Genomic DNA, 22,318 nt, shown 5'->3' on the forward strand with positions numbered 1-22,318 from the left:
TTTTCAACAACTGGGCATTTCCTACACTTACTATGAAGCCAAGATAGTGATTTTTAAAGGCAGTCAAAGCTGCAGTTTAATGCAAATACTATTTTTCTTCTTCTTCTTCTTTTTTTTTTTTTTTTTTTTTTTTTTGAGACAGAATCTCACTCTGTCGCCCAGGCTGGAGTGCAGTGACACAATCTTGGCTCACTGCAACCTCTGCCTCCAGGGTTCAGGTGATTCTCCTGCCTAAGCCTCCCAAGTAGCTGGGATTACAAGTGTGTGCCACCACGCCCGGCTAATTTTTTGTATTTTTAGTAGAGACGGGGTTTCACCAGGATGGTCTCCATCTCCTGACCTCCTGATCTGCCTGCCTCAGTCTCCCAAAGTGCTGGGATTACAGGCGTGAGCCACCGTGCCCCGCCTAGTGCAAATACTATTTTTCTAAAGCAATTTCGCACTATCTGTTTCTGTCACATTGTAGAAAACTCAAATTCCCAGGTGATATCCCAAGTTTTTAAGCAACTTTGACAAAAACAAAGAAAGTATGCATTTCTGTTTTGTTTCTGGTAGTACTTAAGCTGTAACCCAGCAGTGAAAGACTGCTTTCTGGGCTACTGTTTCTGACACTTACCTGTCCCCTTTATTTTCCACACTAGCACACTCTTTGCCTACTTATCTAGTCCAAGTGATCACATTTATAGAGCATTGATGTCTTATATCAGCTTAATCCTAGATAAGCTTGTTGTGGTACCTTTTGGCATACTAGTCCTTGCCCTCATCACATGGACTGTGGAAGCAAACAACCCTGAATTTGAATACTAGATTTATAACCTAGAAACTATGGTACCTCTGGCAAGTCACTTATGCTCTCTGAATCTCAGATCCCTTATACATTCAAATGATTCATAATAATACTAATGCCTATTTTGGAAGAATTGACTTTCATATGCTTAAATTTATTCAAACATCTTAAGGGTAGATTTAGGTACGGGTGGTAGGATGCTCAGTTCTACTCAGACTTGCTTCCTAGTTTTATCTCTGAGTATGGTCTTCAAACATCACCCTCAATTCTAGTAGTTAGCAGAGATGCTTTTCTGCTGTCTAGCTTTCATGGCCCCTGTAAGACCTACAGGCCTCTAGCTACTAAGATAAAAACACCTGTTATATGGTCCTTAGGATCCTTATCTAAATTTTAGCTCTCAGGCTGATTTTGCAAATATCTTTCTTGCCCTTTTCTTGGAAATCACCATATTTTCCCATTCTGGATTGTCTACCTTGATGCCTTTTTCTTTCTAACTTGTCTGAAAAATACTTAGCTAGATAAGGCCAGTTCGCTGTCTTTTTTCTCTTTTTCTTTTTTTTTTTTTTTTTTGAGACAAAGTCTCGCTGTGGCCCAGGCTGGAGTGCAGTGGCACGATCTCGGCTTACTGGAAGCTCTGCCTCCCGGGATCACGCCGTTGTCCTGCCTCAGCCTCCCGAGTAGCTGGGACTACAGGCGCCTGTCACCGCGCCTGGCTGATTTTTTGTATTTTTTTTTTTTTTTAAGTAGAGACGGGGTTTCACTGTGTTAGCCAGGATGGTCTTGATCTCCTGACCTTGTGATCTGCCCGCCTTGGCCTCCCAAAGTGCTGGGATTACAAGCATGAGCCACCATACCCAACCGACTGGCTTATTTTTTAAGCTCTCATAAGATTTTTCTCATGAGAGACCTCTGTCTACTACGAGGATCTGTTTTCTCTATTATCTTCACACCCCACCCCATTCTCTCCATAAAAACATTCCACAATATCATGTTATAGAAAATAAATTAGGAAAAAACCTCAGGTTCTAATTTCAGTCCTTTTACTTACCAAATATGTGACTTTCACCAAATCATTTAACTCACCTCTGAGTTAGTTTTTTTATCTGCAAAATAGTGATATGCCCTAAGATACATAATTACTTAAGAGGTTGAAGATCAAATGCAATAATGCAGATGAATATGCATTGAAACTGTAGTTCTATAATATAATACAGAAGGTATTAACCATTCAACAAAGAGATAGAATAGAAGATAAGGGAATCTGAATTCAAACTGCCAGAGCAGGAATCCTGGGTCAATCATCTACTAGCTATACCTTTTAACATGTAAAATGAGGATTACAGCATCTCTTTCATATGACATTAGCTTAATGATGTTGGCTACTATTGCTGTTACTAAATGCCTACTATGTGTTAGTCATTCTACTAGATACTGGTAATAAAATGGAATTAAGACTGACAGGGCTAACATCTTTGCCAAAACTTCTATCTCCTACTCCATCTACTACATTTTCTAAGTCATTTATGTCATATATACTTTACTGCAAAGAAAAATCTGAGTAGCAAAGCATTTCCACAGAACATCAAGAGTCCAGAATTCCACTATTTCTTTTCTATAATAATTTCCAGTGAACACTATAGTGATTCTAGTACTTCTTTTCCTAATCCATCCCTTGAGTTGAAACTTTCCTGATGATTTCTGGGTAAACTATCTGGGATGTTTCTATCAAATGTAAATAATCCAAGGTAGTATTTCTCAAAATAACACCTAAAGACCATCTGCTTCCCAATCACCTAAAATGCTAATTAAAAGGCAGATTCCTAGGCCCTCTTTCAGATCTGTTGATTTCAAAGCTCTGGCTAGAAGATGGGAGAGTCTGCATTTCTAATAAGTCTCTGCGTGATTTTTATGAAAACCTGATGTGAGAACCATGTTTCCAAGAGGAAAAAACTTCCACTACATAAGAAGTTTATAAGGCTGGGCGTGGTGGCTCATGCCTGTAATCCCAGCACTTTGGTAGGTCTGAGGCGGGCGGATCACGAGGTCAGGAGATCCAGACCATCCTGGCTAACATGGTGAAACCCCGTCTCTACTAAAAATACAAAAACATTAGCCAGGCGTGGTGGTGGGCACCTGTAGTGCCAGCTACTCAGGAGGCTGAGGCAGGAGAATGGCGTGAACCCAGGAGGCAGAGCTTGCAGTGAGCTGAGATGGCATCACTGCACTCCAGCCTGGGCGACAGAGCGAGACTCCATCTCAGAAAAAGAAAAAAAAGAAAAGTTTATAACCAAAGGAAATTCTGCGCAATAATGATCCAAAACTTCATGAAGGAGAAAATTTTTAATCCTCAGAATACATTTTCACATGCCCCTGTTAACAGGGTGGAGACAAACTACTCATGGAGATTGAGACCAAAAGTGACTTGAATATGTGCACCCTAACTCTGTGTGTTCAATAAATTCCTATTCTAGAGGCCAAGAGAACGGGTGGAAATTGGGATATACTGCAAATGCTTACTTAAATTTCAGAAGAAGCAAATAAAACGTATCGCAATAGTCAGATCTGTTAAAACTGAAGTTTCATGATCTCAGAAAATGGAACCACTTTCTCTTAAACTCAGCCAAGTCATGACAGATCTCTCCGCTCCAACTCTCCATGCCTACCACAAACCCTGGATAATCTCCCAAATGTAAACCTTGCCTACCGGATCCTGTGACCATTAGAACAATCAGAGGCAAGGAGATACACGGTCTTTTCATTAAAGTAAACTGAAATAACTAATTAAAATTTACATTTGTGCCTCTTGGTCAAATAAACAGTTATAGAAGAGCTCTCACTGAGATGTGGAAGAGAATCAAGCAGCTCTGAACTTTTCAAATAATAACAACTGTTATTTCCAAATAACAATTTCTAAATAACAAGCTGATGAACAAAATATTTCTTTACCCACCAAGCCACACAGTAGCCTGAGACACTCTCTGGTTCAGATAATAAAATAAATGCCTTAGAGAGCTTTCGTTCCTAAGATGCTGGTGAGTTTAGCACTGTGACTGCAAGAAATCGGGAACCTACGACAAAAAGACGCCCAGCCTGCCCATACTAACCGTCCAGAACTAGGTCTGGAGCAGCAAAGCGGGCGGGGCCGCGATTTCTCCCGCATCGCTGCGCCCGTTCTTCTCCGCCTGCGTGAGCACCGCCCACCCACTCGCGGTGTGAACATACTGGATCTCGCCTCTCCTTTCCCCTCCCCTCGGCCTGGTGCTGAATCATGAGCCCAATGTCTCCAAAAGGTAAAATCAAAGAACAAAGCCACCCTTGGGGCTGGTCTGAATGGGGTACCGCGTCGGGGTGGGGCAGAAGGCTGGAAACCACAACTTTGCTCCCCTTCTTCCCCAATTTCCCCACCTACCCCCCAAATTAAGAGGAGTACTGCAGTGCTCAGGAATTCTCAAGAGGGTGGCCCTTCTCCCCGTTGCTCTGGTCTGCTACGGTCCGTCGGGAACCCCGCGCGCTCCGCCTCATTGTTCCAGCGCGCCGCCCGCCGCCGGGAGCCCGCGCCCTGCAGGGCCAGCGAGTTGGCGGCTCCCGGGGAGGGGGTTGGGGCTTGGCCTGCTCTAGATCCCCGACCCATCGCCCCTCTGGGGCCGAGTAACAACAGCCCCCTGCCCACCCCCATAGCCTTCCTCCCAACTGATCGCTAAGGCGGAACCGCAAGTCCCCGCAGGCGCCTGGTGGGTGCTGTCCAAATGCTGGGAGGAGGCGGCAGGGGGGTGGGGAAGAAGGAGCTGGAGGCCCGGCCTGCGCGAAGCTGCAGCCCTCGCCCCGACAGCGCGATTCGGTGACGCGGGTACCGCTCGGCCATGGTTCCTCCGCCCAAACAGGGAGCAGCTCGGCTACGGCCCGTCTCCCAGCCGTGGACGCAGGCAACGAGCAGTCCTTGGCCCTCCCTGTCTCCTGAAGCAGAAAGCGGAGGGCCAGACCCCGTGCAGGCTGCAGAAGTTCTCATTTGCTACTCACCCCAACTGTTTCTGTCCCTGCGGTTCTTGGCCATGGTGGTCCAGGACCTGGTGGCGGTGAGGCGCTGTCACTGCGCTCGCTGCCTTCTCCGGGGCCGCAGGTTGCTGGCGGTGGGAGGCTCCGTGCCCGCGCTGGGCGCAGTTCGCTCAGACTCTGAGGATGTTGCTGTGGCGCTGGTGGGAAGGAGTGGGGAGGAAAAGGGAGGAGAAAGCAGATGAACCAAGCTCAGCATCACAAGCCCGAGTTCACACAAATACCAGCGTCACACCCTCCCTACCTCAGCCCACCCCCAGAGCGTGAAGACAGTGATAGACCATGTACTGCAACATTTTCAACGGAAAACGCACACAAATAAACAGCACCCCCCTCGCACCCACTCTCAAAGATTTTAACAGCGTTATCAGAAATACACAAACCGATATACTGCATGATTCTGGATGTTCAAATACCTGTTTCAAGCACGGTTATACATTAGCACAAACAAGCTGGCAACATTCGTATAGCCAAAGTAGCTAAAATAATGTGCATTTATGTACCAGGCACCCATTTTTTTTTTCCATTTTAAAAGCAAGGTCATGTTAGTAAAGAGGGTATCATGCATTTTTGTATATGTATACTGAGTAGTTTGTCTTAAAATTAGAATAGCAAAATTTATATCAAGAAGATCAAGATAAATGAAAGCTGTAGATTCATTGTAATCTGTAACTCAATATCTACTAGGTAAAATTTCCCACTAGATTTGCAAAGATAAGGTCCAGACTGATAGTCCAATAGCAATTATTTGAGCTGAAATCATACTACATAGTCTGGGTGGGCCCTGGCAGCCATAAAGGTTGCAGACAATTTTGAAGGGAAAAGAAAAAAAATAAAAAATATTTTCAATCTTTCCCTTTTCACTGCTTTCTTTCTCTCTGCTACAAACTTAGTTGTTTTCAGTAACCTGGAAACACTCTCCCTTTATACTCCCTCCACCTCAAGATACCATCATCCCGTCCCTTACAGTTTCCTCCTGCCATTTGGTTGTTACCCACACTCTCTACTGATCGGTTCTTAGGAGATCACTGCCAGCCTTGTAATTACCAGATCCACGATCTCTGCTAATTCCTAATCGTAAGCAACTCCTCACGCTACACTCTCTCAATGTAATTTACTTTGATGGCTTCAGACAGGACCTCCATGCTGATGATTCCCAAATCTATACTTCTAGTCTTCTGCCCTCTAGAAGAGAGGACATCATACGAGAGGTGTGTTTATAACTGCCTAAGGTTATCCTCACATTGTTTTCCTCCGGACATTTCAACATCAACATATCTGAAAATAAACTCCCCCATCACTGCCAAATCTTATGCATTATATTTCAGTTACTGGTTCTAGTGACCGCAGAGCTGTGAACACCATAACCGAGTTTACACCATGGTTTTAAAGAGGTCTGTGCTCAACATAGTTGAAACGACATTAGTGAAACAACATGGGAAGACAGACATTATCTCAACCCTGTACCTATAAACCAAGTTCATAGAACAAAACAAGAGTGTGGTCTGCTTTTCTTCTTATATTCCTTTACTATCATTTTCAGCTGAAATTACATTCCAGCCTGAAAATCCCTTTCATATGAATCCCATTTTTAAGAGTACAATAGATTACACACAAAAAAAGGAAAAATGTATATAATGCAACACCTATGCCTAATTGAAAAAGAAATTAATTTTTTAAGAAACTGTTGCCTTTATAATTAGTAAGTTATCTGCAGGTGAATACTTTGAGACTGTGTGAACCACATACACACACAAAAATGCTTAAATAAATAGCCCTCTGTATAAGACTTTTTGTACTGTTGGCCAATAACTTTTCATCCATTGATTTTAGCATTCATTGATCCTTGCCTGAATCAATTTCATATTAGTGATTTTTAAATGGAAACTTTAAAATAATTGTATTTTGTTTGTTTGTTTGCTTGCTTTTCAGATAGAGTTTCCCTCTGTCGCCCAGGCTGGAGTGCAGGGGCGTGACCTCAGCTCACTACAACCTCTGCCTCCCAGGTTCAAGCGATTCTCATGCCTCAGCCTCTCAAGTAGCTGGGATTACTGGCGGTCGCCAGCACGCCTGGCTGTTTTTGTATGTAGAGACGGGGTTTCTCCATGTTGCCCAGGCTGGTCTCAAACTCATGAGCTCAAGCGATCTGCCCACCTCAGCCTCTTGATGTCATGTCTTTTAAATTAAGTAGCTGGCATTCCCTCTCCAACTTTTCTATGTTGAGTCCCACTATAAATTAACGGAAACTTTTGTTAAAAACTGTGTTATGCATCACCATTCTTTTTAATGCCCAAATTGCCCTAAATTTGGCCGAGGGTCAGCTCGTGTGTCCTTTTAACGTTGTCCCTTTTTGTCTTTGAGCAGTTCCCTGTATTCTGGTACAAGAAAATGTTTCAGGTGTCCTTTGTATTTTCCCTTAGAACTAAAATAGCCATTTCTCCAAGATGCTCTGACTCCTTTTAATGAGAAAAGGTGTTTAGAAACCAAGACATGGGTGCTAGTTGTGCTCATTGCTGGCTGAAGTATCACTGTTTCTAGACCCTTTCAGTGGACATTGCTAGAACACATTTTTTAAATCATAAGTTTAATCTACTCTGAAGAAATACCTTCAATACTATGAAAATATAAACATGTGGTTATTTATTACAGTACTTTTTGTTATTGTAAAATGCTGGAAACAACCTAAATGCCCATCTATAGATGAGTGGTTGAATACATTATAATACATATATGCAATAAAATGTTACATAGGTGTGAAAAAGAATATAGAAGATCTTTATAAGCTAATACAGAGTGATTTCCAGAATACAATGTTAAATGTGAAGGAAAAATTGCAAATAGTACACCAGTCCTGGAAAGAGAAAAGGATATGAAACAAAGTATCCATTCATCTGTGAAAAATAACTACAGCAAGAATAAACCAGAAACCAATGAGATTGATCACCTGTGGGAGATGGGTGGGAATAGGGTAGAAATAATGGAAGAATGGTAAGAGGGTAGTAGGGACTAGGGGGACTGATATTTCTCTAAGTGTAATGCTTTCATATAACTCTGAGTCTTAGAACAGTAATGTTTCACTTTCTCCAGAATAAGTTTAAAAATGCTTACTATGATGACTATAATCAAAAAGATAATAACAAGTGTTGGTGAGGATGTGGAGAAATTGGCACCCTCATAAACTGCTGATGGAAATATAAAATGGTGCAACCACTTTGGGAAAAAGTCTGGCAGTTCCTCAAAAAGTTAAACATAGAATTACCATATACATTAGCACTCCCAGATATATACTCTAAAGAAATTACAATACATGTTCACAGAAAAACTTGTACAGGAATATCCATAACAGCATTATTCATAATAGCCAAAAGGTAGAAACAATCCCAGTGCCAAATAACTAGTGAATGGATAAACAAAAGTAGTATGTCCATATACTAGAACATTATTTGGTCATAAAAAGTTATTGAGTACCAATATATGCTACAACATGGATGGACCTTGAAAACATTATAGTAAATGAAAGTAGCCAGCCACAAAGACCACATATTATATGATTCCATTTACATGAAATTGATAGAATAGGTAAATCTAAAGAGGCAGAAAGTATATTAATTGTTTCTTAGGGACGGAGGAAAGGAGTGGGAGGCTGGGGAGAAATTGGAGAGTGACTGCTAATGAGTATGAGGTTTCTTTGGAGGGCAGTGAAAATGTTTTAGAATTCATCATGAAATCAACTTTGCACAACTCTTTGGGTATACTAAAAACCACTGGATTAGGCTGGGTGCAGTGGCTCATGCCTGTAATCCCAGCACGTTGGGAAGCTGAGGTGGGAGGATCACTTGAGGCCAGGAGTTCGAGACCAGCCTGTATAACATAGAAAGACCCCATCTCTATAAAAAAAAAAAAAAGAAAAGAAAAGAAAAGAAAAGAAAAACTAGCCAGGTGCAGTGATGTGCACCTGTAGTCCCAGCTACTCAAGAGGCTGAGGTGGGAGGATCCCTTGAGTCCAGGAGTTCAAGGATTCAGGCCACTGCACTTCAGCCTAGATGACAGAGCAAGACTCTGTCTCAAAAAATGAAACAAAACAAAAAACTCCACTGAATTGTAAAATCTAAGCTGGTGAATTGTATGGTATGTGAATTATGTCTCAAAACAAATGTTTTTTAAAAGTCAAAGGTCAAGTTCATTTTAAATCAGAATAAAAGAAGAAAAGGTATTACTCCATTTGAACTTTAGTACTTTAAATCCTCTCTCTTCTTGACTCTTCTGGGATGTTACTCCACAAACTATTCTCTTCCCCCTGTATCCTCAATTCTTTTTTCTTCCATTGGTTCTTTCACCATGCTTATTTTCCTCCATCATAAGTAAAGGGGTCCCTCAATCAGAAGTTTCTCAATAGTTGATGGTTCAATTTGCTCCTTCCCTTTATAAATAGCAATCTTAGAAAAATATTTATGTCAATTAGAATGCTTTTGGTGGTAACTCAAAATGGCTTAACTAAAAAATGACATTTACGTTCATACAACAATTTGTTTAAAGATAGATTGGTTCTATGGTGGTCAATTCATCAGCTCAGTGGTATCATGGACTATACTAGTTAGGATATAGCTTTGGCTGCTATAAAAATTACAATGGCTGAAATAAGACAAATATTTATTTTGGTCTTATGAAAATGATCTGAGCATAAGTCATCCAGGGATAATGCTGTGGCTTTAAAATATGAAGGAACTGGCCGGCCACGGTGGCTCACGTTATTTTGGTCTTATGAAAATGATCTGAGCATAAGTCATCCAGGGATAATACTGTGGCTTTAAAATATGAAGGAACTGGCCGGCCATGGTGGCTCACGCCTGTAATCCCAGCACTTTGAGAGGCCAAGGTGGGCAGATTGCCTGAGCTCAGGAGTTCGAGACCAGCCTGGGCAACACGGTGAAACCCCGTCTCTAATAAAAACTACAAAAAAAATTAGCCGGGCTGGGCGGCATGCACCTGTAGTCCCAGCTATTCAGGAGACTGAGGAAGGAGAATTGCTTGAACCCAGGAGGTGGAGGTTACAGTGAGCCGAGATCACACCACTGCACTCCAGCCTGAGCGAGACTCTGTCTCAAACAAAACAAAACAAAACAACAACAACAACAACAACAACAACAAAATGAAGGAACTGAAGTTCTTCATTCCTTCTTCCATCTTTCACTCGGGGCTTCCATCATATGTTCCATGATGGCTGCTCTAGCATGGGCATTCACATTTTCATTCTAGCTATACAGAAGGGTAAAAGGGAAGAAGTGAATATATCCATTTTCTCTAAGGGTACAATCCAGAAGGTGCACACATCATCTCCATTCAAATACCATGTCCCACCTCATTGATAAATTTTTTTATCAATGAAAAATTTGTTGCATACCATGTATGCAACAAACATTTTGGGGTCTAATACTAAACAAAGAAGGGAAATATACACTGGAAAATAACCAGAAGACTTTGCCAAAAAGACAAAGGTGCACTCTACCATCTTCAGTGTGTTGATGTTAAGAGAAAAATCCAGGATTGTATAGAAAAATGTTCTCCCAAGCTGGGAGGGAACCAAGAGACCAAAGAATGACTCAGACAAGTCCAGCCCGGCGAGTGGATGAGTTTGTGAGACTTATACAGGACACTTCTGGGCAGCAGCAGGACAGCTCTAGAGATCCATGCCACCTCCCATCTCTAAACTGCTTTTAAACAATTTTTCTGTAACTTCTTTGCCTACTGCGTTTGAGCAATGAGACTGTTTTCCTTGGTAAGTACTCAGATATCATCTGAGATGTTTGGGTTCTCAGGGACACCTGCTCCTCCAGTGGGCATCATGGTCTTGGCTCACTGTCCAGCCTTCCCCGTTCAAGCAGTGGACGTACACTCTAAGTAACCTGGTGGGGACACATCACACTACAATCCACCCCATTCCCCAGCTCTCATATTCTTCCCACCAATCTTGCATGAAAGTTCTTGAGTGGGGTATGAGGGGAAGAACTATACAGACCTATAATGTATAGCCACGGCTTGTGTGTACAAGCCACATCTACAGTATACAAAACATCATAAAAAGCAGAAACTAACTACAATTATGATGCCTGTTAGCAAAATGTAACTTCAATGGGTAGGTAAGGTGTGTAACCAATTTGAGAATGAGTCAAAGAAGCCTAATTAGGTTATATAATGGATTTGAGTTGACAAATGATTTAAAACATATGTGACACTGTTCTCTTCATCAGGCATATAGGCACAACAGGTAGTGCCTGTAAGGGTATATATTGATTTTTGTGGCTTAAAAAAATCTTTTAAAAAATTTTGGGCCGGGCGCGGTGGCTCAAGCCTGTAATCCCAGCACTTTGGGAGGCCGAGACGGGTGGATCACGAGGTCAGGAGATCGAGACCATCCTGGCTAACATGGTGAAACCCCGTCTCTACTAAAAATACAAAAAAAACTAGCCGGGCGATGTGGCGGGCGCCTGTAGTCCCAGCTACTCGGGAGGCTGAGGCAGGAGAATGGCATAAACCCGGGAGGCGGAGCTTGCAATGAGCTGAGATCCGGCCACTGCACTCCAGCCTGGGTGGCAGAGCGAGACTCCGTCTCAAAAAAAAAAAAAAAAAAAAAAAAAAAAAAAAAAATTTTAATAGTTTTTGGGGACCAGATGGTTTTTTGTTACATGAATAAGTTCTTTAGTGGTGATGTCTGAGATTCTGCTGCACCTGTCACTGGAGCAGAGTACACTGTACCAAACATGCAGTCTTTCATTGCTCACCCTTCTGACCATTTGCTCCGAGTCCCCAAAGGCCATTATATCATTCTTATGCCTTTGCATCCTCATTGCTTAACTCTCACTTTTAAGGGAGAACATAACAATATTTGGTTTTCCATTGCTGAGTTACTTCACTTAGAATAATGGCCTCCAACTCCATCCAAGTTGCTGCAAAGGCCATTATTTTGTTCTGTTTTATGGCCAAGTAATATTCCATGGTATATATATACCACATTTCCTTTATCCACTCATTGATTGATGGGCATTTAGCTTGGTTCCATATCTTTGTAATTGTGAATTGTGCTGCTATAAACATGCATATGCATTTGTCTTTTTCATATAATGACTTATTTTCCTTTGGGTAAACACCCAGTAGTGGGATTGCTGGGTCAAATGGTAGTTCTACTTTTAGTTCTTTAAGGGGTATCCATACTGTTTTCCATAGTGGTTGTACTAGTTTACATTCCCACCAGCAGTGTAAAAGAGCTCCCTTTTCACCACATCCAAGCCAACATCTATTTTTTTAAAAAAAAGTTTAAATTATGGCCATTCTTGCAGGAATGAGGTTGTATCTTACTGTGGTTTTGATTTGTGTTTCCCTTATAGTGATTTTGAACATTTTTTCATATGTTTGTTGGCTGTCTGTGTATATTTTTTCAAGAATTGTCTAATTGTCTATTCAGTGACTACAGGCACACGCCACCATGCCCAGCTAATTTTTTGTATTTTTAGTAGAGACAGGGTTTCACCATGTTGGCCAGGCTGGTCTTGAACTCCTGACCTCCAGTAATCTACCCACCTCAGCCTCTCAAAGTGCTGAGATTATAGGCATGAGCCACCATGCCTGGTCCCATTTATTTATTTTTGTTTTCATTGCATTTGCTTTCAGATTCTTAGTCATGAATTCTTTGCCTAAGCCAATGTCTAGAAGAATTTTTCTGATGTTATCTTCTACAATCTTTATGGTTTCAGTTCTTAGATTTAAGTCTTTGATCCATCTTGAGTTGATTTTGATATAAGGTGAGAGATGAGGATCCAGTTTCATTCTTCTACATGTGGCTTGCCAGTTATCCCAGCACCATTTATTGAATAGGGTATCCTTTCCCCACTTTATGTTTTTGTTTGCTTTGTCGAAGACCAGTTAGTTGTGAGTATTTGGCTTTATTTCTGGGTTCTCTATTCTGTTCCGTTGGTCTACATGCCTATTTTTATAGCAGTACCACGTTGTTTTGGTAACTATAGCCTCACAGTAAAATTTGAAGTCAGGTACTATGATGCTTCCAGATACATTCTTTTTCTTAGTACTGCTTTGGCTATGTGGGCTCTTTTTTGATTCCATATGAATTTTAGGATATTTTTCTAGTTCTTTGAAGAATGATGATGGTATATTGATGGGAATTGCATTGAATGTGTAGATTGCTTTTGGAAGTATGGTCATGTTCACAATATTGATTCTACCTATTCATGAGCATAGGATGTGTTTCCATTTGTTTGTGTCATCTATGATTTCTTTCAGCAGTGTTTTGTAGTTTTTCTTGTAGAGATCTTTCACCTCCTTGGTTAAGTATGTTCATAAGTATTTTATTTAATTAATTTTTTTGCAGCTGTTGTAAAAGGGATTGAGTACTTGATTTGATTCTCACTTTTGTCATTATTGGTGTAGAGCAGCGCTACTGATTTGTGTACATTGATTTTGTATCCTGAAACTTTACTGAGTTCATGTATCAGGTCTAGGAGATTTTTGGATGAGTCTTTAGGGTTTTCTAGGTACATGATCACATTAACGGCGGACAGCAACAGTTTGACTTCCTCTTTTCCAATTTGAATACTCTTTACTTTTCTTTTGTCTGACTGCTCTGGCTAGGATTTCCAGTACTATGTTGAGTAGAATTGGCAAAAGTGGGTATTCTTGTCTTGTTCCAGTTCTCTGGGGGAATGCTTTCAACTTTTCCTTGTTCGGTATTATGTTGTCTGTTGGTGTGTCATAGATGGCTTTTATTACTTTGAGGTATGTCCCATCTATGACAATTTTTTGAGGGGTTTTATCATAAAAGAATGCTGGATTTTATCAAGTGCTTTTCCTGTGCCTACTGAGATGATCATATTTTTGTTTATGTGTCATGTTACATTTATTGATTTGCATATGTTAAACCATCCCTGAATCCCTGGTATGAAATCCACTTCATCATGATATATTATCTTTTTGATAAGCTGTTAGATTTGGAAAGCTAGTATTTTGTTACGATTTTTTGCATCTTTGATGATAATGCAGACCATTATCCTCAGGGATAATGGTCTGTAGTTTTCATTTTTTGTTATGGCCTTTCCTGGTTTTGGTATTGGGGTAACACTGCCTTCATCGAATGATTTGGGGAGGATTCCATCTTTCTCTATCTTTTGAAATAGTTTCAGTAGAACTCGTACCAATTCTTCTTTGAATGTCTGATACAATTCAGCTATGAATTCATCTGGTCCTGAAAGGAATTTTTGGCAATTTTTAAATCACTGATTCAATCTCACAGCTTGTTATTGGTCTGTTCAGTTTCTATTTCTTCCTGATTTAATCAGGAGGGTTGTACGTTTCCAGGAATTTATCCATCTCCTTTAGACTTTCTAGTTTGTGTACATAAAGGTGTTCATAGTAGCCTTGAATGATCTTTTGTATTTCTGTAGTATCAGCTGTAATATCTTCTGTTTTGTTTCTAATTGAGCTTATTTGGATCTTTTTTCTTCTTTTCTTAGTTAATCTCACTAATGGTCTATCAATTTTATATTTTCAAATAAATAGCTTTTTGTTTCGTCTGTCTTTTGTATTTTTTTGTTTCAATTTCATTTAGTTTCTGCTGTGATCTTTGTTAATTTTTTTTTTCTGCTGGGTTTGGGTTTGGTTCTTGTTTCTCTAGTTCTTGAGGTATGATGTTAGGTTGTCTATTTGTGCTCTTTCAGACTTTTTGATGTAAGCACTTAATGCTATGACCTTTCCTCTTAGCACCATTTTTGCTGTATCCCAGAGGTTTTGATAAGTTGTGTCACTGTCATTCAGTTCAAAGAATTTTTAAATTTCCATCTTGATTTCATTGTTAACCCAAAGATCATTCAAGAGCGGATTATTTAATTTCTATTTATTTGTATAATTTTGAGTGTTCCTTTTGGAGTTATTTTCCAGTTTTATTTCACTGTGGTCTGAGAAGGTACTTGATATGATTTTTATTTTCTTAAATTTATTGAGACTTGTTTTGTGGCCTAATGGCACATATCTTTGAGTCTCCATTGCATTGGCAATCAGGCCTCCATGCAGAGACAATCTTTAGTGAGCCTGGGTTGCCTTATTGGTGCTGTTGAACCAGTCATTCCAGTTCTGTCAGGCAAAAGGCAGAATATCCCAAGGCATGCCATTACTACTTAACAGGGGGAGGTATCCACATACCCCACAATAGGACTGGTTGCTGGCTGCTGTTGTAGTCACAGCCTAGTTCAGAAGACATTACCAGCTGCCATGGGTAGCAGAAACAAGGCAAACACAGGTGTTCAATAGAGACCCTCATGGGTATAGCCACCCTTGTAACATTATTACTGCTATATTTTCTCCCATTGGCCCTATTAGTGAGGCTGCCACAGGCTTCAGTTCTGGCTTACAGTACCACACATGGCTTCCCTCTCTAAGAGTGGGCATAGTAGCCAATTGGTAAGCTTCCAGCCTTGCCTATGCACTCTGCACTATGACCACTCCAGCAGGTATCAGTGCTGCTGATGTTGATATCATAAGACTCTCAGACCTCCCTCTAAGAGTACATACAACTGGGATCACCTATCCTCCGGCAGTCTTCATTCACCCTCCAGCATCATAAAACCAGTCCAGTATAGGGGCACTTTCCAGCTCAACTTCAGGTCCATGTAGCCACCGCCAATTGGCAGATCCACTGGTGTTCTTAGAAGCACAGCATGGTTCTGCTTCAGAAGCATGTCTCAGTGTCTCAGAGGTAGCGCTGAGAGTTTGCAGGGCATATTTTATAGGCCCATTCATAGGGAGTGATGCCAAGTGTGTTAGTGGGTAACTCATTTAAAATTTGTATGGCTTCGGGGAGATTCTTAGTCCAGAAACTTAGCCATTCTGGGACAGTGCATGTAATTGGGTTTTTAACAGGCCATTATTTTTTTTCTGAGTTCTGCCCCTGTTGGGATATATGGTAGTGGAACCTCCAAGTCTATGTTTTGTTCTGATGCCCAGTGTTGGATATTGTGGCCCACGAATGGGAGCCCTGATCATTATATGTTCTTCATAGCATGCCATATATGACACTAAGAGCAGTCAGACACTTAACGGTCTCCAGCTGGGTGGCATGTTTTATTGGGAAGGCCTGTAGTAGCCCCACTGTTGTGTCCACAGAGGTTAAGGTATGCCTTTCCCCACCATTCCAGGGCAGAGGACCAATAAAATTGACTTGTCAGTCCTATGGAGGTTGTATGGCTTTAGGTATGTGACTTAGTGCAGAAGGAACCCTTCTAGGTCTCAGCTGTGAGTAGGTCTCACAGTTCTGAACAGCTGCTAGAATATTTACATAGAGGATGGAGATGCCTGCTGCCTTTGCTGTGGCCCACCCTGTGGCTGCTCTTATGAGGTACCTATACAGTTATATGGTGTCAGTATCTATTTGTACCATGACCACTGACCATTGGTGTTGGGTGCCTTTGCTAAACCCATCAATGTACCAGGCCCTAGTGGGTATTGGTGGGATCCCCTTATATACAATGGTTGGCCCAGTAGGTGGTTCTATTGCCATCTTGGCTCCCTCCACTTGTTCAACGTGGATGGGTCCAGGCACCTCCTGTAGAGGCTGACTTAAAGGATTAGTAGACAGGACACCCCTTTGTTGTAGACAGGCATGCCATTTCTGCAGGGTGTGTAATTGTGCCATCCCAGAGGTGGGCTTGGTAAGAAAGCCTTCCACCCACCTTTTATGGGGTAGGCAGTTTTTATTGTGTGGTCTTCTTTCTGGTGGTGATGGCCTCTGCTTGTTGCAATGCCCTATACACGGCTAATGGCTGTTGCTCTAGGACTGTATAGTAGGATTCTGCCCCTTTTCATAATTGAGACCAGGCCAGGTGGTGGCTCACACCGGTAAACCCAGCATTTTGGGAGGCCGAGGCAGGCGGATCACAAGGTCAGGAGATGGAGACCACATCCTGGCTAACACAGTGAAGCCCTGTCTCTACTAAAAATACAAAAAAAAAAAAAATTAGCTGGGTGTGGCAGCGTGAGCCTGTAGTCCCAGCTGCTGGGGAGGCTAAGGCAGGAGAATGGCATGAACCTGGGAGGTGGAGCTTGCAGTGAGCCGAGAGTGTGCCACTGCACTCCAGCCTGGGTGACAGAGGAAGACCGTCTCAAAACAAACAAACAAACAAACAAACATAATTGAGACCAAAACCCTACAGTTACCATTCCCACTGGCTGCTTTTGCCACAAACCCTAAGTTATCCTTGTGGCATCTCTAGTGACTTCTAATACAAAAGGATCCTGTGGCAGTGGGACCTCTAGTGCTTGGGCTTGTTTCACCAATATTTTTGCTTTGTCAAATGGCTCTTGCTCTATGTGTGTCCAGTCCCATTTTTTACCCTTCTTTATTAGGGTATATAATGAGCTGAGGGTTTGTGCCAAATGAGGAATGAATATCCTCCAGTAGCCCAGTAAACCTAGGAAAACCTACAGTTGCTTTACTGTCTGGGGAACAAGCTGCTGTACTATCTTATCAATGATAGCTTCAGGTATGTTTCATGTCTTAGTTGACCAGGTAACTCCCAGGAATTTGGTGGCTATCCTGGGCCTCTGTATCTTTTTGGGGTTGGCTTCCCATCCCCTGTCCTTTAGGCCATCCAAGGTGGTTTGTAAGGTAGTCTCCAGATCTGCAAGAGACTCTGAGGTTAGCATGATATCATTAATACAGTGAAACACAGAGACTGAGGCAGGCAAAGTGAGTCTATATAGGTACTATGCAACTATACTGTGACAGATGGTGGGGTTGTGCAGGTATCTTTTTGGTAGTACCTGGAAAGTCCATTATTGGCCTTCCCAAGTGAAGGAAAACTGGTCTTGTAAATCTTCTGCTAAAAGAATACTGGAAAAGGCATAATGCAAGTTAATCATAGCATGGACACTTCCCAGCTTAAGGACTACTTGCTGTAGCAGTTGAGCAATATCGGGTGCAGCAGCAGATACAAGCGGTACCACCTCATTTAGCTCATGGTAGTCTACCATCATTCTCCAGATGCCATTTGGCTTTTTCAGAGGCCACACAGGGCTGTTAGAGGGGTTCTGGCCTATCCGTACCTTATGTAACTTCTGGATTGTTTAGGTGATCTCAGAATATTTTCCTGGTAGGCAGTATTATTTCATCTTCATTGCCAGCCTGGGCTAAGGCAAGTGTACAGGGGCCCATTTGGCCCATCCCCTTTTTGTTCCTTGATTTCTTTTCAGACTCTGTCCTTATTTTTATTCAGCTCACAGAGGTCCACCAATGCTTCCCCCACATAACAGATTTTATTTCCCATTAATGGGTACAGAAGTACAACCAACGCCCTCTATATAACATTTTTTTTTTCAACTGGAAATCCCTCAGACATTCACTGAGTACCTAAAATAATTTTAAGATTTTAAATTACACACGAGTTCACCTATAAGCATTTATCTCATTCATATTTATTCAATTCATTCGTTTTTAGCAGTTTAACTGGATGACTCATGAGAACTCAGATATTAGACAAATCTAACCACTATTCTAACTTATTTTCCTGTTAACCATTTCTATAGCCTGTAAATATAAGATGTTCACCTAAGTAAAAACCTTAAAGATCCCCCCTCCTCCTGTGTCCATGTGTTCTCTTTGTTCAACTCCCACTTATAAGTGAGTAACACCGGGGCCTGTCGGGGAGGGATAGCATTAGGAGAAATACCTAATGTAGATGACGGGTTAATGGGTACAGCAAACCACTATGGCACGTGTATACCTATGTAACAAACCTGCATGTTCTGCACAGGTACCCCAGAACTTAAAGTATAATAATTTTAAAAAAACACCTTAAACACATGGGCATTTTGCTGATAATTTAGAAGATTTTGCTACTTTCACTGAACCAACTATATTAAATTAGTCTTATTTGTCAAAAAAACCACACAACGATCATTCTGGTTTTGGCTGGGTTTACAGTCTTATAACTTTCGTGTCAAACTCTGACATCTTAAAATATCTAGCAGAGGCAAACATAAAACTTACCTAATCAGTAAACCCAGACAAAAATGTATGATGACAATTCTGAAGACATTTCTATTTTATTTTACGAATAATTTTAAATCCAGCTTGTTTATTAAAGATTACTAAATTTACATAAACTTTAAAAGTACTTGACTTTACCTTAATGTATGAGTACTCATTTACTTATAAGCCAAGTTGTTAGCATGTCAGACATAACATATAACACATGTGCATACATATAAACATATTTAAACATGTATGTTCTCACACACACACACATGCACACACACATATGCACACACCCAATACCTTTTACTTCAGAACTCTAGCCATGAGACAGTATTATAAACTCATCAGACTATAAAAGATAACTGAATCGAAATTATTTTTGACAAAATTAGGACCCCTTCACATGGCTAAATTTTATTTGCTCTAACAGGTAATCCAATGAAGGCTGTGGACAAAAATTTTGGGTAAAGTAGTTTTCATAGCAGTTTGATTTTTTAAAAAAACTTCTTTTACCTCCTTTTTCTCTTCAGTTTCAAATGAGTTTCTAACATTTACATTTTAGTTAGAATTGTCTGAACTGTGTAAGAAAAACAAAATCCCCAAGTGGCTTTGAATTAGCAGTACCATAAACAGTGAGTTTTATTTCAACACCAGGAGTTTAATAACAACAGATTCAAAGCAGGCAGAAAAGAAAAGAGAAAGAGAGAGCTTCAGAAGATTTGATTAACTGTAATTGAAGGTGAAACATTTGAGCTGTGGATTTTTCTTGCTGTAATTTGGCCATCAGTTTAAAAAGGTCCACAAGGATGAGTCATAATATGTAACCAGCTGGAAACCTAGAAAACCTGGCATGTCTTTGAACTTTCCCATGTTTTTGGAAACATAAGCCACAGGAGTTCCAACCCTTCCTCCCTTTTATCTACCTTCTCCACCAAATCCCCAACCAGGGCTGACATGGATACTCGCATGTCCCTTTCTAATTGTAGCTCCTCCCTTAACTTTTGTATCTATTTTTCCCGCTTTAACAATTTCTCAGTAGCCAGTCTTACCACAGCAACAGCACATTTGCTATCCTTATTGTACTTCAACATCTTAGGTCCTTGCACTACATGTTTATTCCCCACTGGAATTTTCTAAGCATCCCTGTACTCAAGCAACAGCCCACAAAGGTCGAGCAGTTGGACAATTTCACCCCACATGGATGCTGTCGACCACCCTGGGATTCCCACTGCAGACACCCCTTCCTAGATCTTCCTTTGGTCTCTCAGATCCTGTTTGTGATACCAACTGTTACAATAAAAGCCCAGGATTGTACAGAAAAATGGTCTCCCAAACTGGGAGGGAGCTGAGAGACCAAAAAGTGACTCAGACAGTTCAGATTGGCAAGTAGATGAGTTTATTAGGACTTACATACAGGGTGCTCCTGAGCAGCAGCAGGACAGCTCTAGAGATCTGCACTACTTTCCATCTCCAAACTGCCTTTAATTTTCTGGCTCTTTGCCTACTGTGTTTGAGCAATAAGACTATTTTTCTTGGTAGGTTCCGAGACACTCTCCATGATGTTTGGGTTCTCAGAAACACCTGTTTCTTGGCTGGGCATCATGGCCTTGGCTCAGAGTCCGGCCTTCCAAGTTCAAGCAGTGGACACACACCCTTCAGTAATCTGATGAGGGACCTGTCACATTATAGTTGGCTTCCTGTTTTTTGAGAGTGGGTCTCACTCTGTCACTCAGGCTGGAGTGCAGTGGTACAATCACAGTTCACTGCAGCATCCATCTCCTGGGCTTATACAATCCTCCTGCTTCAGCCTTCTGAGTAGCTGCATTTATAGCCTCATGCCACCATGCCTGGCTAATTTTTTCCCAACTTTTAGTAGAGATGAGGTCTCACTATGTTCCCCAGGCTGGTCTCAAACTCCTGAGCTCAAGCAATCCTCCCACCTCAGCCTCCCAAAGTCCTGAAATTACACGTGTGAGCCACCACCACCCAGCCAACTTATTTTCTAATGCTGGCTCCTCTTATGTTTTCAAAATGGCAGTTGCCATTCTAGTCACATCAGAAGCAGACATCCATGCCTAGAGACAGAAAAAGTCATGTCTGTGTCTTGTGTACCCTGTTAATAGCAAGGAAAACCTTCCTAGAAGCACTCCAGCAGACTTTTCCTCCTGTGTCATTGTCCAGAATTATCCAAGCCTAAACCATTCCTTTAACAAGAAAAATGAGGCTAGACCAATCAAGATTTATTCCCTAAGATGGGGGAGTGTCTCAGTCTCCCCTGATGGACATAGCCACTTGGAAAAGGTCAACAAAATTGTGGTTCTGATAGTAAGGACAGAGAAAAGAGGGTAGTTATTGGGCCTAAGGGCCAAAGTGATCATCATGGGTTTCATTTTCCCATACCTCATCTGGTGGAGTCACCCAACCTTAGTCTCAGAGGATCCAAGTCCTTAGTGCTCTCATCTTCATTGTGTTGTTTCAGTTTCCCACTGTCCAGTAATATTAGAGATGTGAATACTAAGAGACACCCTAGTGAATACCTGGGATTCCAGACATAGTCTTCCTTGTTCCCTTTGTGGAGCAATAACCAATTTCCCCATGGTCATTAGAATCAATCACCCCAACCAGTACAATGACCCCCTTCTCTAACTGTTGATTTAGTGATCTGAAGACTCCAAAATAGCCAGGTGGTAGTTTCAGCTTCCCATTAAATAGAATTGTGACCATGTCATCTGGGGAAAGTATCAATCCCTTGGGCACTGGGGCCTCCAAACTCACCAAGTCCAATGCTATAGGGACAATATGATAAAGACAAAGTTGTAGAGAAAAAAAAAAATTCAGGAGAGAGATTTGGAATAATAGAAGAGCCACTCCTACCTCTGCCTCTTGGTTCACAGAACCATGCATTCTGAATATTGAGTAGATGGCAACATATAATGGTGACTGGCTCGAGTCCTATACTACATCCTTACAGGGGTTTTCTCTCAGCCAGCACCACAACTGATCCTTCTGCATACTTTCCTCCATCCTATCAAACTAGCTGTTCCTGAGTGATGGGTAAGATCAGTTAATTCCATGGGCATGACTCTGCTGCCACACTTCCCCTATAATAAAATTACTTTCTTGCTCAAAGATATTTGTGATACATGGTGATAAAACAAGGCATTCCATAAGCCCATGAATTGTGGCACTAATAGAAACTTTCCAAGCAGGGAAGGTAAACCTCTACCTGGAATATGTATCTATTCCCATGATAACAGATCACTCTTTTCTCTATAATGAAAGGAATCTAGTGTAATTAAACTGCCACCAGATGGTTGACTAATCTGTCAAGGGAACAGTATCATACTGGGGTCTCTGCAATGGCCTCTGCTATAAGCAGATTAATCACTCCATAGTGGCAGTAACTGAATTATCCTTGGCAAGTAGAAGTCCACATTGTTGAATCTACT

General features: G+C 41.4%; 1 protein-coding gene across 2 annotated transcripts in view; it reads right to left on the reverse strand.

Annotated features, from left to right (window-relative positions):
- ATL1 (atlastin GTPase 1) overlaps positions 1 to 22,318 on the reverse strand; it is a 103,284-nt gene that overhangs the window by 70,685 nt on the left and 10,281 nt on the right. The window contains exon 2 of one of the 2 annotated variants that reach the window (XM_033188084.1): positions 4,805 to 4,977. In XM_033188084.1, the coding sequence (XP_033043975.1) occupies positions 4,805 to 4,838 (34 nt within the window). In that variant the 5' untranslated portion in view covers positions 4,839 to 4,977. Of the gene's footprint in view, positions 1 to 4,804; positions 5,080 to 22,318 lie in introns of those variants that run through there. The other variant, XM_033188085.1, reaches the window with a different exon arrangement.

This window comes from Trachypithecus francoisi, unplaced genomic scaffold, assembly GCF_009764315.1.
Source record: "Trachypithecus francoisi isolate TF-2019V2 unplaced genomic scaffold, Tfra_2.0 Lachesis_group3, whole genome shotgun sequence".
Taxonomy (NCBI): domain Eukaryota; kingdom Metazoa; phylum Chordata; class Mammalia; order Primates; family Cercopithecidae; genus Trachypithecus; species Trachypithecus francoisi.